This window comes from Oncorhynchus tshawytscha, linkage group LG05 (genome assembly GCF_018296145.1).
Source record: "Oncorhynchus tshawytscha isolate Ot180627B linkage group LG05, Otsh_v2.0, whole genome shotgun sequence".
Classification (NCBI taxonomy): Eukaryota; Metazoa; Chordata; class Actinopteri; order Salmoniformes; family Salmonidae; genus Oncorhynchus; species Oncorhynchus tshawytscha.
This window is the reverse complement of record NC_056433.1, coordinates 16,704,766-16,722,335: the sequence shown is the minus strand read 5'-3', so window position 1 is coordinate 16,722,335 and position 17,570 is coordinate 16,704,766. Positions and strand designations below refer to the sequence as shown.

Genomic DNA, 17,570 nt, shown 5'->3' with positions numbered 1-17,570 from the left:
CTGATGAATAGTGAGAGCAGCAAAGCTCAAGGTTACACCACTCACAAGTTAAAGAGTAACTGTGAGGGATGTTATGTAATTCTTTCCTTCTTTCCTTTACTACATTCAATGGAATTACGCCTGGGTGGCATTTCATAGTTTGTGTTTTTCTTTGTTTTTAACAAGTTTAAGATGAGCTCTTTTTTTTTTTTTTTTGGTCATGACAATTTATTGGTATTTTTACTGATGAATTGTTACAGTTGGTGACCAGTTTGTATATGCAGAAATAGCTGCTAGATGTTCAAAAACAGTAAGGAGAACAATTTGTTAATTTGCCTGTATAACCTTCAGGCTTTAGGTACATATCATCAGTATATTGTACTATTACCAACCTTGTTGCAATATCACAACACCAAATCTAAAATGTTAGGTCACAATTTATCATAGGCTATTTAGAAATTACAACTCAAGAGAAAAACATTCCCTCTTTGGTGTACAAAACATTAAGAACACCTGTTCTTTCCATGATCAGGTGAAAGCTAGGATCCCTTATTGATGTCACTTGTTAAATACACTTCAATCTGAATGATCAAGACAATATTTCAGTGCCTTTGAATGGGGTATGGTAATAGGGTGCTGGGCGCACCAGTTTGTGTCAAGAACTGCCACGCTGCTGGGTTTTTCACTCAACAGTTTTCTGTGTGAATCAAGAATACCAAGTGTATCAGTTTCCTGCTACCTCGTTACTTTGAGTGGGTATGTCCTGTAAATAGAGTTCTCTAAATGTTTACAAAAGTTTGATCACTACTTGTTTATCCCACCTTGAGAGATTATATTTAATGTCGTCAATATTTTGAAGCTCTTTTAGACAACTATTCTGGAGCTCTGTGTTTGGACACCCTATCTCATAAACAAAGTCTATTCTATCCGTATAATGGACATTCGGTGTTACAGCGTGATTGACATTTAAAGGCAATGTCCCCCGTTAGCGGAGACTGCATATGTCGGCTCAATCGGAAATGACCCAAAACCTGTAACGCTTCAGTCCTAATGCTGGTTAAGCAGGCTCTGCCAGGGGCACACACTTAAACAAGCACCGGTCATCTGTTTGAGTACATAGCAAATGTATGTTTATGCTCAAACTGGATCGCAGACCAAGAGCTTGACAGCAGCGACTGTACACGAGACTTACCAGTGCATCATTTCTAGTTTTAGCCATAGGATAATACATTTACAGTATTTTCCCTGAAGTTTCAATAGCGAATTTCATATCAAACTGCAGTATTTAGAAAGAAAAATCAGAGCATTGGTGAAATATCCATTCACCATATCCCTGTTCAATTTGTACTCAATAGACTAACTAGAGTTGAGCTCTTCCCTTGAATGCTGTTGGTGAGAAGAACATATCCAATGGTGAGCTTTGCATCATGATTGCAGCCAGGGATCTCTCATAGTCTCCCAAACAGAGCCATCACTAGCCCCAGCATGAATAACAGAGCCATGTGACCAGGCCCCCCTGAAGCTGAGTTGGAAATCTTGATACGTCCCTCTATAGCCGGGTGCACCTTCTTCCTCTCAGCAAAGTAGCTGGCCACCACCGATATGTCCATGTCACCTGAAAGAGAAACAGACACAGATTCATTGTGACGTCAAGAACATTTCAATTTTCAACCCTCATGCAACAGTTCACCAACATTGCTTGGTCTCTAATGGTTGTACAACAGAAAATTACCAAAGGGTTCCTGTTCATAAGAAAGTTGTGAGTCTGCAGAGAGGAGCTCACCCATAGCGATAGATTGTCTGTGTCGCAAATGGTACTCTTTCCTTCCTGTGCCCTATGTAGTTCACTACCTTTGACTGGGACCCTGGTCAAAAGTAGTGCACTATACAGGGAATAGGGTACCATTTAGGACAACCATTGTGTTGTAATCTGTTCAGTTCTGTGAGCTCACCACTGTCATGTTTCAGGTTCTCCTCTTTAATCATGGAGAATCCGTCTCCTCCTTCCACCATGTATGAGGGCAGGACCACCTTGTATAGCCTTCTGTCGTCCAGAGGCTCATAGACTGGCACCCGGCAGTCCGTACAGAGCACACTAATACTCCTAGCGCGCTCCCCAGGGGGCCTCGACATATCATACTCTACATGAAATCCTATTGAGATTGTACAAGAGTGAAATAAAATCAGTCCAAAACACAGCGGGAGACCAAACACCTGTCCTCATTCCGCTTCCTCATGTAGGTTCCTCAATCTGTTGCTGGTCTTAACTTATATGTAACCAATATGTAACAAAAACTAAATTCAATAAAGGTGCACAGGCTCTTGGGGATAGATAACTATTAGAGACACACTGAGTGTTCCACTTCAATCAGTGTAGATGAAGGGGAGGAGACAAGTTAAAGAAGGATTTTTAGGGCTTGAGACAATTGAGACATGGATTGTGTATATGTGCCATTCAGAGGGTGAATGATCAAGACAGACTTAAGTGCCTTTGAATGGGGTATGGTAGTAAGTGCCAGGCACACCGGTTTGTGTCAACTGCAACGCTGCTGTTTTTTTAATGTTCAACAGTTTCCTGTGTGTATCAAGAATGATCTGTGGGGGAGTCTTGGATCGTTGAGGGGTAGCTCTCACAGGGAACTGTGGGGGGGATCTTGGATGGTTCAGGTCTCCGATTCGACAAAGTGGGGGATCTGTCGAATTTGCCTATGGGCGGGACACTTGACCCTGGTTGCTCCTGTGGATTGCTCTGGATGGGAGCGTCTGCTAGATGACTGAATGTAATGTAAATGTTGAGCTGCTTCACTGTGGGTAGATTGTATGTTTTTTAAAAATCATTAAGATAAAAAATTTAAAAAAAGATTGGTCCACCACCCAAAGGACATCCAGCCATCTTGACACAACTGTGGGAAGCATTGAGTTGAGTTTATTTTTACAGGGACAGTGCACATTAATCAACGTTTCGGTAAAAGTGCCGGTTTTAGCCAGCCGGCAAATTTTCAACCGCAGTCCCTGGGCAGGTTATTAAAAACATTTACAATTACAATAATACAGACAGTCATTGAGCACACGCAGAGCAACGTAGACAAAATCCATAAAAGCAACAAAGTGTTGCACCTCATAAGCTACAGACAACATGGAAAGCGGCAATACACAACTAGGGATAATGTTCATAAATCTGATTGACCTTTAGCCATGTCTTCATGTTTTTTTGTGAAAGTGTGATAGGTGGTGCAGTTATGTGTGTCTGATGGCAGTGTATTCCAGACATGGGAAGCTATCACAGAGAAAACAGATTGACTAAAGGTGCTTTTCCTTAAGGGAACTATACAGTCACCTCTCATGGCAGGACCTTGTGGATCTGCTGCCATATGTTTGGGTTTTCTGTTTAACAAAAGTACTGAGTGGAGGGTGAGCCAGGCCATTTAGGATCCTGAGTACAAGACATGCGTTGGTGTATTGCACAAGATTTTTTCAACTCAGGAGCTCATGCTTTCTGAGGATGTAACCGTGATGATGGCTATTGGGCTTCCTATCAAGCACTTTGAGAGCCTGTTTGTAGACAGACTGAATGGGTTTTAATGTTGTACAGCAAGCTTGGACCCAACTAGTCAAGCTTTATGTTAAGTGGTGGAGTATCATAGATTTGAAGTACAGTTTTGCTACCTCCTGTAGTAAAAAAAAATTGTTTTAATCATAAATTAGCTAGGTTGAATTTGGTTATTTGAATGACCTTTTTCACATGCTTTTTAAAAGAGAGGTTGGAATCAAGTATGATGCCAAGGTACTTAAAATCAGATACCACCTGGAGCTTCTTCCCTGACACATAGACATCTGGCTCAGTAGCATCAGTTGTTGGAGTCAACATTGGCCAGCATCCCTGTGGAATGCTTTCAACCATTTGTAGTCTATTCCCAGACAAATGAGGCTGTTCTGAGGGCAAACTCAATATTAGGAAGATGTTCCTAATGTTTTGTACACTCAGCGTAACTGCCCCTGCATGATGTCATATTGTGACCCTCTGTACCAATTCAAATAAAACAGTGTCTGATACCTGATACTTGAAGGAATTCCCCTGTGTTCCCTCCATATCTCCTGACGGAGTGCTCAAAAGTCTTCCTCAGAGTAGATCCCTTCAGCTGAACCAGATCATAGGTGCCTCCAAACGGCAACACAGCAATGAGGTCCTCCATCGTGATGGAACCTAACAAAAGACATTTCACTCAGTTTCCTCAGCATTTGCTGGAGTTTATTCTCTCTCTTAAACACACAGGGCTGGTTTCCTGGACACAGATTAAGACTAGTCCTGGAGAAATTGAAAATGTTTTTTTTTTTAGTCCAAGATTATGCTTAATCTGTGTCCAGGAAACGGACCCATAAAGGCACACCCACCGTTTCGACTCCGCTCATCTATGGATGACCGTATCGATCCCCCTTGGAGGATACAGGAGCTAACATGGTTCCATTGAAGCTCGTCTGCATATTTAATGTTGTGGTGTACCTACAGCGAAAAAACAGAGGATTTCAGTAGGTTACAGACTGGCACAAAGGTACCTCCTTTGGTTAGCTTTTCTGAATACTACTAACTTACCATAGCGTCACAGATTAGGTTTCCCAGGTTGCACTCTCGGAACCTGCACTCTTCAAACGTTCCATTGAGATACACCAGGGTCTCCCCCACATACTGGGAGGAGTAATTTGCCAGGGCCTTTTTCCACTCGTTGACTTCAGCCAGAATACTGGGGTCTGACAAGACGGAATCATATACACTTACTATATACTCCATACAATATAATAATTCTAATGCGTGTGTAGATTATAATGATCCTGATAGTGATAATAACAGTGTTGACGTTTTCATGGTGAACTCCTGCTTATCATTGTACTAAGATACAGTGACAGTGGACAGAGAGACATACTACTGATATATTACAGTATAAATAAAATATCACCATGCACTACAAGTATACAACTACTGTATATCACCATGCACTACAAGTATACAACTACTGTATATCACCATGCACTGCAAGTATACAACTACTGTATATCACCATGCACTGCAAGTATACAACTACTGTATATCACCATGCACTGCAAGTATACAACTACTGTATTTCACCATGCACTACAAGTATACAACTACTGTATTTCACCATGCACTACAAGTATACAACTACTGTATATCACCATGCACTGCAAGTATACAACTACTGTATATCACCATGCACTGCAAGTATACAACTACTGTATTTCACCATGCACTACAAGTATACAACTACTGTATATCACCATGCACTGCAAGTATACAACTACTGTATATCACCATGCACTGCAAGTATACAACTACTGTATATCACCATGCACTGCAAGTATACAACTACTGTATTTCACCATGCACTACAAGTATACAACTACTGTATATCACCATGCACTACAAGTATACAACTACTGTATTTCACCATGCACTACAAGTATACAACTACTGTATATCACCATGCACTGCAAGTATACAACTACTGTATATCACCATGCACTACAAGTATACAACTACTGTATATCACCATGCACTACAAGTATACAACTACTGTATATCACCATGTACTGCAAGTATACAACTACTGTATATCACCATGCACTGCAAGTATACAACTACTGTATATCACCATGCACTGCAAGTATACAACTACTGTATATCACCATGCACTGCAAGTATACAACTACTGTATATCACCATGCACTACAAGTATACAACTACTGTATATCACCATGCACTGCAAGTATACAACTACTGTATATCACCATGCACTACAAGTATACAACTACTGTGTATCACCATGTACTCACTGCTGATGCAATCGGAAGTCCATTTCACTGTTTACGTCCCAAATGGCATCCTATTCCCTATATAGTGCACTACTTTTGACCAGAACTCCGTCCTTGACAGGACTAGAGGTAGAATTGATGTGCTTTGATTGGACATAAAACAGGCTATGTTGTTATGGAGTTTTTATGGTGCGGAGGTCAGAGGGAAACCTCTGGCGCTTTCAATTACATTTCCAGTCTGTTGTTGTTGCTTTCATGTTCAGTTCTGGAATAAATCCACTCTAGGCTCCATAATTCCTTACAAAAACATATAACAGTTTTACCAGATGCAAGTGTTCTGAAGAAAGGTTGCCTATGGGTCCTGGTCTAAAGTAGTGCGCTATATAGGAAATAGGGTGCCATTTGGGATGCACTTACTGTCAACTTCCCCTCATTTTACTCAGCAGTACTGTACTCACCCTCTGGTACAGAGCTGTCCAGAAGGATGGGGTTGCCTGTGGACTGGAGCACGTTGCCAGCTTCGTCAAACGTCACCTTGAGGTAACCCAGATATTTCCCAAAGGCAAAGGCCTGCACCACAGGGACATCACGCCCACCCTCTGACCTTACTATAACCGGGTAGGGACCTGCCGGGACCTCAGAGGAAGGCTGTTTTCCTAGAAACGGTGAATGTAAACCATTGAATTGATTAACATTGTTAATATCAGTCATCAGTTGCATTGTAGTCATGTGTACTAAAACAGCGTTGCAATTTATACAACCCCTAAATGACCGTGGGGTGAATAAAGACTCAATGCAGTCTTCTTGCATTGCTAATTTCTGTGCTTTCCCACCACATAAGTGAACTGTATAGGCCACCGTTCAAAGGGAAACCTTATAGCAATCACTTAATCACTCTCTTAGTCCCTCCCTTAGTCACTTAGTCCTCTCTGGCTCAAATTAACCCACTCTCCCCTACAGTTTATTGAACTTGCAGGTGTGGGAACCAGACAGTTTAATGGCCCTAACAAAACATTCCAACATTAATCATGGCTGCTGCTGTGGAAAAAGCAGTTATCAGCACAGCTCAAGTTAACAAAGAGTAAGGCTATGATTGGCATCACCGGAGAACAGGTAAGGCAGGTGGCAGATACTCATCGTTTCAGCTTTTTGAAATTGCACTAAGGATGAGATGGTCACAGTCATGGGCCAAGAGCTGCTGAGGCATAAAGTACAAACATCTACTGCATGTGTAGCAGAAACAGCATGGTTAGTGTTTTGGCTGAGCTGTTAGTGGACCTACTTCCTTGACAGGACTGGAAGAAGAATTTATGTCCTTTTGATTGGACATAACATGCTACGTTGTTTTGGACTTTCTATGGTGCTGAGGTTAGAAGGAAACCTCTGGCACGTTCATTTACATTTCCAGTCTGTTGTTACTTGATTTCACTCTTGGATCACTTCTCTTCTTGAACTGCACTGTTGGTTAAGGGCTTGTATAAGTAAGCATTTCACATTAAAGTCTACACTTGTTGTATTCGGCGCATGTGACAAGTAAAGTTTGATTTGATTTGAAAACTGTGAAGACAGCCAGGGACACATGTTCAGTTCTGGAATAAATCAACTGTAGGCTCCTTACAAAAATGATGACAGTTTACCAGATGGTGTTCTGAAGAATTACAGCGGCTAGCTACTATGATTGTAAATAAGAAAAGTAGCCTATAGCAAACATTATGCATACCTGTGTACAGAAAGGTGTTACTATGTCCTCCGATGACCACATCCACACCCTTTACCCTTCTGGCTATTTCTTTGTCTGTAACGAAGCCAGAGTGACCAAGGGCGATAATCTTGTTGACCCCCAAAGTGATGAGTTTGTCAACCTGGAGCTGGAGAGCATCAATCTCATCCTCAAACACTAAGTTAGGTCCTGGAACAAAAAATGGTTTTACACCAGGGTCATCCTCAAATGTAGCTACGTATGGAAAGGCATCTCAAAATCAGATTTGCTCCAAGACAAAAATAGGAAGCAAATATGAAGCAACCTGGACAAAGTGATCAATATGGATTATTGTGAGGAGACAATGCCTGAATATGAATAACAATGTATTAAGTGAAGCTCAATAGAGGGATTGAGGAAAAGAGAAAGAGATTTTTAGAGAGGAAGACAGATGAAGAGGAGCTAGAACTTCAATCAATTGTACCTGTTTGTGACAGAGCAGGCGTCTCCTTTGATGTGTATCCCACCACGCCCACTTTCTTAGAGTCTACATCAAATACCTTATAAGGGAAATAAAGGCCACTGATGCGAGGTGCTAGTGTGTCGTCTGCTTTGATGTTAGCACTGAGGACTGTGCACTTCACCTCCTGGAGAAACGGCTTGATAAGTCCCTCCACTTTATTGTCAAACTCATGATTCCCCAGAGCCTATAAAGATAGTTCAAAACCACAGGAGGCTGCTTACGGGAGGAAGGCTCATAATATTGTCTGAAACGGAGTAAATGGAATGGTGGTGTGTTTGATGTGACACATAAACCATGTGTTTGATACCATTCCATCTATTCCGCTCCAGCCATTACCACAAGCTCATCCACCCCAATTGAGGTGCCACCAACCTCCTGTGTAATCAAAACAAAGGTAAAAGTCATCCCCAATATTTCACCTGTTAACAAAGTGTGCAACAAATCAGCCATAATGTTCAGTAGTTATTGTGCTGCCAAGTTCATCTTAGAAAACAAATAAACATATTTTTAGATTAGTATATCTAATCGAATCAAAAGTAATATTTGTCTTCATCTAATGTCTACTAGCCTCTGCCCCAGGCTGTCACTTCCCCTGGTCAGTGGAGTAGAGGCTACATGTCTACTAACAACTGATGGAATTAAAAACATCTCTGTGATTGGACATATCCTGGGGTTGGCTTCCTAAACATAATATGAAGATGCCTGGAATTATTCCCGGGCCAGTGGGAATTGTAGTCCTTTGTCAGGACTAGTTTTACCCACTACCTCATTGACACCTTACTCCAGGTTACCTGTCCCTTGTACATCACAGATGTCCCCGTTGTACCTGTATCTTTTCTTGTTGGGGGGGGCTTTCAATTTAGGCTACTGCTATTGAGAGTTGTATCGTAGAATGCACAAGGTAAAATGACCAAATGTGGTAATATATGGGCAGTTTTGCTATCTCATTCACTGATAGACAGAGAGCTTTTCATAAACTGTCAGAAATGTCCAGTGGATCAACTACCAGCCCATGTTAGCTAGTTAGGCTAACCAGCTATCTAAATCTTGTAGTTATCATTGCCAGATTATGTGCCCAGAGGCCTCGACTGCCAGGGGGCCCCCATTGATTCTGTCACTCAGGTATCATATGTTACTACACCGATACATTACAATATCTATCAGGACCTTTGCCACCTAGGAAATGTGTGTGACCGGACTTTCTCAAATAGTAGTTGAATACCCCAACACTAGCCCATATTTATATGAATTCTTACCCAACTAGGACTAAACGGCTTACCATTGCATCGTAGCCAAGTTTGTTCATAAAATGTGCAGCCTCTGCTCCCTTATAGACATTAAACCAAACGGTTCCTTGAAATTGATCTCCTGCGTCCAGCAGCATCACATTTTTCTCCCGGTTCCGGATCTCCTTTATTTTCGTAAATCTCCGTGCCACCCCGGCAAAACACGGAGGCTTGGTGCATTTGCCGGAGTCCTTGCTTGTCTCCTCAACCCGTGCGTGGACATCGTTGGTATGAAGCAGCGTGAGTTCCCACTCTTCAGTACAAACATGACTACAGACGCAGAGGTATAATAAAATGCTCTTCACCTGCTCACGCACTCCCATTTTATCTGCTCGTTGCCCGCGCAGTGTATTAGAACACTGAAGTTATCCCCCCTACTTTCAGTGACTGCACCAGAAGGCGTGGACACTGTTCTTCTCCAATCGTAGCATTTAAGAATCAAATCAAATCAAATCAAATTTTATTTGTCACATACACATGGTTAGCAGATGTTAATGCGAGTGTAGAGAAATGCTTGTAATTCTAGTTCCGACAATGCAGTAATAACGAGCAAGTAATCTAACTAACAATTCCAAAAAAAAAAACTACTGTCATACACAGTGTAAGGGGATAAAGAATATGTACATAAGGATATATGAATGAGTGATGGTACAGAGCAGCATAGGCAAGATACAGTAGATGATATCGAGTACAGTATATACATATGAGATAAGTATGTAAACCAAGTGGCATAGTTAAAGTGGCTAGTGATACATGTATTACATAAGGATGCAGTCGATGATATAGAGTACAGTATCAACGTATGCATATGAGATGAACAATGTAGGGTAAGTAACATTATATAAGGTAGCATTGTTTAAAGTGGCTAGTGATATATTTACATCATTTCCCATCAATTCCCATGATTAAAGTGGCTGGAGTAGAGTCGGTGTCATTGACAGTGTGTTGGCAGTAGCCACTCAATGTTAGTGGTGGCTGTTTAACAGTCTGATGGCCTTGAGATAGAAGCTGTTTTTCAGTCTCTCGGTCCCAGCTTTGATGCACCTGTACTGACCTCGCCTTCTGGATGGCAGCGGGGTGAACAGGCAGTGGCTCGGGTGGTTGATGTCCTTGATGATCTTTATGGCCTTCCTGTAGCATCGGGTGGTGTAGGTGTCCTGGAGGGCAGGTAGTTTGCCCCCGGTGATGCGTTGTGCAGACCTCACTACCCTCTGGAGAGCCTTACGGTTGAGGGCGGTGCAGTTGCCATACCAGGCGGTGATACAGCCCGCCAGGATGCTCTCGATTGTGCATCTGTAGAAGTTTGTGAGTGCTTTTGGTGACAAGCCGAATTTCTTCAGCCTCCTGAGGTTGAAGAGGCGCTGCTGCGCCTTCCTCACGATGCTGTCTGTGTGAGTGGACCAATTCAGTTTGTCTGTGATGTGTATGCCGAGGAACTTAAAACTTGCTACCCTCTCCACTACTGTTCCATCGATGTGGATGGGGGGTGTTCCCTCTGCTGTTTCCTGAAGTCCACAATCATCTCCTTAGTTTTGTTGACGTTGAGTGTGAGGTTATTTTCCTGACACCACACTCCGAGGGCCCTCACCTCCTCCCTGTAGGCCGTCTCGTCGTTGTTAGTAATCAAGCCTACCACTGTTGTGTCGTCCGCAAACTTGATGATTGAGTTGGAGGCGTGCATGGCCACGCAGTCGTGGGTGAACAGGGAGTACAGGAGAGGGCTCAGAACGCACCCTTGTGGGGCCCCAGTGTTGAGGATCAGCGGGGAGGAGATGTTGTTGCCTACCCTCACCACCTGGGGGCGGCCCGTCAGGAAGTCCAGTACCCAGTTGCACAGGGCGGGTCGAGACCCAGGGTCTCGAGCTTGATGACGAGCTTGGAGGGTACTATGGTGTTGAATGCCGAGCTGTAGTCGATGAACAGCATTCTCACATAGGTATTCCTCTTGTCCAGATGGGTTAGGGCAGTGTGCAGTGTGGTTGAGATTGCATCGTCTGGACCTATTTGGGCGGTAAGCAAATTGGAGTGGGTCAAGGGTGTCAGGTAGGGTGGAGGTGATATGGTCCTTGACTAGTCTCTCAAAGCACTTCATGATGACGGATGTGAGTGCTACAGGGCGGTAGTCGTTTAGCTCAGTTACCTTAGCTTTCTTGGGAACAGGAACAATGGTGGCCCTCTTGAAGCATGTGGGAACAGCAGACTGGTATAGGGATTGATTGAATATGTCCGTAAAGAGAGAGGGAGAGTAATTTGGGCAAAATATTGTGCCTTTCCATTTACACATTATATAGTTATAATATTGTAGTGTCTTTTACCACAGAGGTGTATACAGCATATAAAAAACATTTCTCGCTATCTGAATTGTTCAATTCAATCACCACCCACACACTGAATAATGGCATAGCTGCAGGATGTAGGGGTGCTGAGAGTGCTGAAGCACCCCTGAGGGTGCTGAAGCACTAGGCCATTATGAGCAGAGAAAAATACTCATTGACCAAAATTCCCTCCACCCCAAACAATCGACAGCACCCCCACCCCAAAACATCTTCCCGCTGCCATGCATTACAGCATAAAGCTGTAAGCACACTAAGCAGACATTTAGACATGCACCACTGCTCTTTGCAGTCACTCCACTCTCTCCCTCCCCTAACCAGTATATGTTTACAGTTGAAGTCAGAAGTTTACAAACACTTAAGTTGGAGTCATTAAAACTCGTTTTTCAACCACTCAACAAATTTATTGTTTAACAAACTATAGTTTTGGCAATTTTGTGCATGACACAAGTAATTCTTCCAACAATTGTTTACAGACAGATTATTTCACTTATGATTCACTGTATCACAATTCCTGTGGGTCAGAAGTTTACATACACTATGTTGACAGTGCCTTTAAACAGCTTGGAAAATTCCAGAAAATGATATCATGGCTTTAGAAGCTTCTGATAGGCTAATTGACATAATTTGAGTCAATTGGAGGTGTACCTGTGGATGTATTTCAAGGCCTACCTTCTAACTCAGTGCCCCTTTGCTCGACATCATGGGAAAATCAAAATAAATCAGCCAAAACCTCAGTAAAAAGAATTGTAGACCTCCACAAGTCTGGTTCATCCTTGGGAGCAATTTCCAAACGCTTGAAGGTTCCACGTTCATCTGTACAAACAATAGTATGCGAGTATAAACACCATGCAGCCGTCATACCGCTCAGGAAAGAGATGCGTTCTGTCTCCTAGAGATGAACATACTTTGGTGCAAAATGTGCAAATCAATCCCAGAACAACAGCAAAGGATGCTGTGAAGATGCTGGAGGAAACAAGTACAAAAGTATCTATATCCACAGTAAAAAAGAGTCCTATATCGACATAACCTGAAAGGCCGCTCAGCAAGTAAAAAGCCACTGCTTCAAAACTGCCATAAAAAAGCCAGACTGGCCTCTCGGGTGGCGCAGTGGTTAAGGGCGCTGTACTGCAGCGCCAGCTGTGCCACCAGAGACTCTGGGTTCGCGCCCAGGCTCTGTCGTAACCGGCCGCGACCTGGAGGTCTGTGGGGCGACGAACAATTGGCCTAGCGTCGTCCGGGTTAGGGAGGGGTTGGCCGGTAGGGATATCCTTGTCTCATCGCGCACCAGCGACTCCTGTGGCGGGACGGGCGCAGTGCGCGCGAACCAAGGTTGCCAGGTGCACGGTGTTTCCTCCGACACATTGGTGCGGCTGGCTTCCGGGTTGGATGCGCGCTGTGTTAAGAAGCAGTGCGGCTTGGTTGGGTTGTGTATCTGAGGACGCATGACTTTCAACCTTCGTCTCTCCCAAGCCCGTACGGGAGTTGTAGCGATGAGACAAGATAGTAGATACTAAACAATTGGATACCATGAAATTGGGGAGAAAACGAGGTAAAATATATATATATATTTTTTTATTAAAAAAAAAAGTCAGACTACGGTTTGCAACTGCACATGGGGACAAAGATCGTAACTTTTGGAGAAATGTCCTCTGGTCTGATGAAACAAAAATAGAACCGTTTGGCCATAATGACCATCGATATGTTTGGAGGAAAAAGGGGGAGGCTTGCAAGCCGAAGAACACCATCCCAACTGTGAAGCACGGGGGTGGCAGCATCATGTTGTGCCGGTGCTTTACTACAGGAGGGACTGGTGCACTTCACAAAATAGATGGCATCATGAGGGAGGAACATTATGTGGATATATTGAAGCAACATCTCAAGACATCAGTCAGGGAGTTAAAGCTTGGTTGCAAATGGGTCTTCCAAATGGACAATGACCCCAAACATACTTCCAAAGTTGCAAAATGGCTTAAGGATGGCTTAAGGAAAACAAAGTTAAGGTTTTGGAGTGGCCATCACAAAGCCCTGACCTCAATCCTATAGAAAATATATGGGCAGAACTGAAAAAGTGTGTGCAAGCAAGGATGCCTACAAACCTGACCCAGCTCTGTCAGGAGGAATGGGCCAAAATTCACCCAACTTATTGTGGGAAGCTTGTGGAAGGCTTCCCAAAACGTTTAACCCAAGTTAAACAATTTAAAGGCAATGCTACCAAATACTAATTGAGTGCATGTAAACTTCTGACCCACTGGGAATGTGATGAAAGAAATTAAAGCTGAAATAAATCATTCGCTCTACTATTATTCTGACATTTCACATTCTTAAAATAAAGTGTTGATCCTAACTGACCTAAGACAGAATTCTTACCAGGATTAAATGTCAGGATTTATGAAAACTTTAGTTTAAAGGTATTTGGCTAAGGTGTATCTAAACTTCAAACTTCAACTGTATGTGTGGGCTGCTACTGGTATACTCATTTAGAATAATAGATTAAACATTATATACTGGGCGGTCGAGCTCTGAATGTTGATTGGCTGATATACGTGGTATATCAGACCAAATACCGCGTGTATTACAAAACATTTTCTTTTACTGTTCTAATGTTGGTAACCACTTTATAATAGCAATAAGGCACTTTGGGAGTTTGTGGTATATGGCCAATAAAAAGGGAAAGGGGGATACCTAGTCAGTTGTCCAACGGAATGTATTCAACTGAAATGTGTCTTCCGCATTTAACAACTTCGCGTTGCGTCGTGCATAAGAACAGCCCTTAGTGGTGGTATATTGTTCATATACCACACCCCCTCAGGCTTTATTGCTTAATTTGTTAAATACAGCAGTGGTATTTGAAAGTCTGGGTCGTATCCCCCTAGAGGAACTGCAGTGGGGTTATTGAGTTTTTAAAAAATTATGGTTTCTTTTAATTTTGATAAGAGATTAACATTTGATGAATTGAAGGTTATTTATTGATGTAAAAATATATATTCTGGTGGAAAAAATGTGGTCCCCGCTGAAAAAGTTTGAATACCACTGGTGTACAGGGAGAGTCACTTTTAAAAAAATGTACAGCTCCCAATAAATATTTGTTTAAATAGCAGATACTCAGTGCCACGTCTGTAAAAATGACCAAGTCTGCAAACTCATCACCACAAACGGTGGAGGCTATAATCATACTCCTTGCATGCTGCTGTATTGCTACAATTACTGCTCACAAACACATTTTCTCTCTTATGTCTGCTGACAGAGGCATATAATGTACATGGACCAGAACTACCAGTAATAGTTTGTCTTGGGCTTGAGGTGATATCATAACAGGAGAGTTGGCTACAGTATGTGCTGATGAGTAGGGTAACACAAAAGGTTTTTTCTATCAGTGAATAAGAAGTAGCAGTGTGTATGCGTTCCAAATGGCACTCTATTCCCTATGTAGTACACTACATTTGACCAGGGCCCATTTGGGACCAATGTTCCCTCTAAGCTACGCTAGAGTTTTCCGCCTTAGTTAACACTATCAACGTTTCCCTTTAAGGTGGGAATTATGATTGAATCAACGCAGTATTAGCCACTTTCAATGAACATACCAAAATAAAATGAATTATGCAAGATTTAGTATGCAAAACTAACAATGCAAGAGATTTTGTTGTTGGCAGAACACATCGAAGGAGAATTCTATTGCATTGACACACAGACCGGTGCGGCATAACCAATCAGACCTGCAGTAGACCCATATGCAAATAGAACATTGCCATATATGGATCTGTGCCATTCACTTTGAACTGGACTGTTTACAGCATGAGCGGTTGTGAGTAGATGTGCCTGTGCATATTTGTTCATATCCTTTGCTTGTTAGTGAGTTATTAGCCCAGTTATAGATCATTTGTAGTCAGCAATAGGGGAGTGATTGCTTCCTACAAGAGCACAAAATGTGTACATTTCTAGACATCTTTGAAAAGCGAGTTGGGTAGAGTTTTTTTTGTCTAAAGGGGCACTGTTGTATTTTGAGACAGGCTTGAATAAGCTAAGTAGCCAATAGGCAGAGGGTAGCATAACTTGTCTGATTCTCTGTAATGATGGTATGGTAATAATAATGCATTTTATTTTGTAAAGTGGTTTCTTGCATCAAACAACACAGCAACATTTTCAGTCACCTCCTTGTCTGAAGAACTAAACCTCAGTAAAAATAATTGTAGACCTCCACAAGTCTGGTTCGTCCTTGGGAGCAATTTCCAAATGCCTGAAGGTTCCATGTTCATCTGTACAAACAATAGTATGCAAGTTAAAGTCAACAGGTTAATGTCAAGCCCTGCATGTTTTTAAAAAAAAAAGTTTCATGGAATGTAGGCATACATTGAACACCACACTTGACTGCTACTGTAGGCTGAATGATAGAACTGACGTCTGTGCCCAGTGGAAACAGCCAACCCAGTAGGGGCTGGAAGCTATAGTGACCTTGACTGCAACCAGACACGATGTTGCAGAATATTTGAATAAAGTTCAACTTTCTCCAACCTTAGTCCCTCGCACATGCTCGCATGGCCCATCGGTCCCCCCCACCCACTTGGCTTCCTTCATTTAAAATGAATGGGCTTCTGTTGTTTCATCGCCCCCAACGTGCTATGTGGATCTCTGCTGTTAATGGTTCCAGTGGAATGGCTCTTTTTTCATGTCGTAGACCTTTAGGGTCAATTACCATGACACTTTCAATAGAGATTCTCCATTGGACATTCTTATTAGTTCAGGACTAGGCTTAATCTATGTCTTGGAAACCGGAAACACATCATTGTTTCCATAATAATCCTGTGTTTTAAGATAATTTCGGTCCCATTATCCATCACCAGTACCTCTTCTGTGGCTATTTATTACACATTTACTAAACCTTTATTTGGTATGTTCCAATGCTATGAAAATCGTAGAGAAATGATAGTGTTATTAGTTAGACATACTGCAGGGGCACCTTTGACGCACAAGGTGGCAGTAAACATTAATTCATGGACTGTTTACCCAGAGATGAGGTACGCTGCATGTGGGACTGTTTTGATGTGTTACAGGGCTAACAACCGTGTCGTACCAGCACCTTCCACCACCAGATACCACCAGACATGGTGACCGTTCAAATAATAGAGACTACTACTTCACTGGATATTTGAAATGAAAGCCAAGCCTGATGTTAGATGACAAATGTAATGGCTGAAACAATTCACAGAACATCTGACAGCTTCTCAAGAGTCCCTGTTTTTTTACAACAGCTGCTCACCAAATGAATGATGATCTGTGTGTGTGGGCTTGCACACTGACAGTCTCTCTCACCTTCCCACTTCACATTCAACACAAATGACAAAATGAAAAACACAAAGACCTGCACGAGTACGTTTCACTATAGGCTGAGACTGAGAGAGAAAGAGAGAGTGGAGGCACTATGTGGAGAGGGAGTCCTTCCATTAGAAGTAACTCTACTTTGTACTGATGGCCATTGGCCAACCCTCTCATACACCAGCCTTAATATGACTACCTATAATGATAGTGTTGGTGATAAGGGTCAGTGGTCCAATCTTATAAACAATGAATGAATGACCATGGCATTTCATACAAGGCCCTGTAGCCAATCATGAATGGGTTTACCAGTCAAGAGCAGGCCTGTCATCCTCACGTACCTGTCCATGTCCTCAGTCGAAGATGAACCCCATGTTGTTGACATGGTGTGCTTCCCAAATGGCACCATATACCTTTTTAGTGCACTACTTTTGACCAGGGCCCATAAGCCTTGTTCTGAATAGGTGAGGAAGAGGACCTGCTCGATATGAATGATGATTGATGAGACCAAAGGACGAAGAGCACTTGGTGAGGAATGAAATTGTTGCTGGGCTCCTAGGGAACTATGGGTTGAAATAGAGTGATGAAATGACCTGCTGTGCATTACTGCA

General features: G+C 42.5%; 1 protein-coding gene across 1 annotated transcript; it reads right to left on the bottom strand.

Annotated features, from left to right (window-relative positions):
• Positions 1 to 179: 179 nt before the first annotated feature.
• Positions 180 to 9,714, bottom strand: LOC112250019 (5'-nucleotidase). Its single transcript, XM_024419824.2, has 9 exons — positions 9,307 to 9,714; positions 7,989 to 8,211; positions 7,526 to 7,714; positions 6,264 to 6,461; positions 4,571 to 4,725; positions 4,372 to 4,480; positions 4,034 to 4,183; positions 1,932 to 2,132; positions 180 to 1,594 (listed from the first exon to the last, which is right to left on the bottom strand). Exons 1-9 carry the CDS (start codon positions 9,634 to 9,636, stop codon positions 1,428 to 1,430), a joined length of 1,722 nt encoding a protein of 573 aa, XP_024275592.1. The 5' UTR covers positions 9,637 to 9,714; the 3' UTR covers positions 180 to 1,427.
• Between the last annotated feature and the right edge of the window lie 7,856 nt (positions 9,715 to 17,570).

Coding starts and splice junctions, on each gene's coding strand:
- LOC112250019 (XM_024419824.2), bottom strand. CDS start 9,636: ATGGGAGTGCGTGAGCAGGTGAAGAGCATTTTATTATACCTCTGCGTC. Junction 7,715..7,988: donor GCCTGCTCTGTCACAAACAG/GTACAATTGATT, acceptor TTTTTGTTCCAG/GACCTAACTTAGTGTTTGAG. Junction 2,133..4,033: donor GGAATTCCTTCAAGTATCAG/GTATCAGACACT, acceptor CAATCTCAATAG/GATTTCATGTAGAGTATGAT.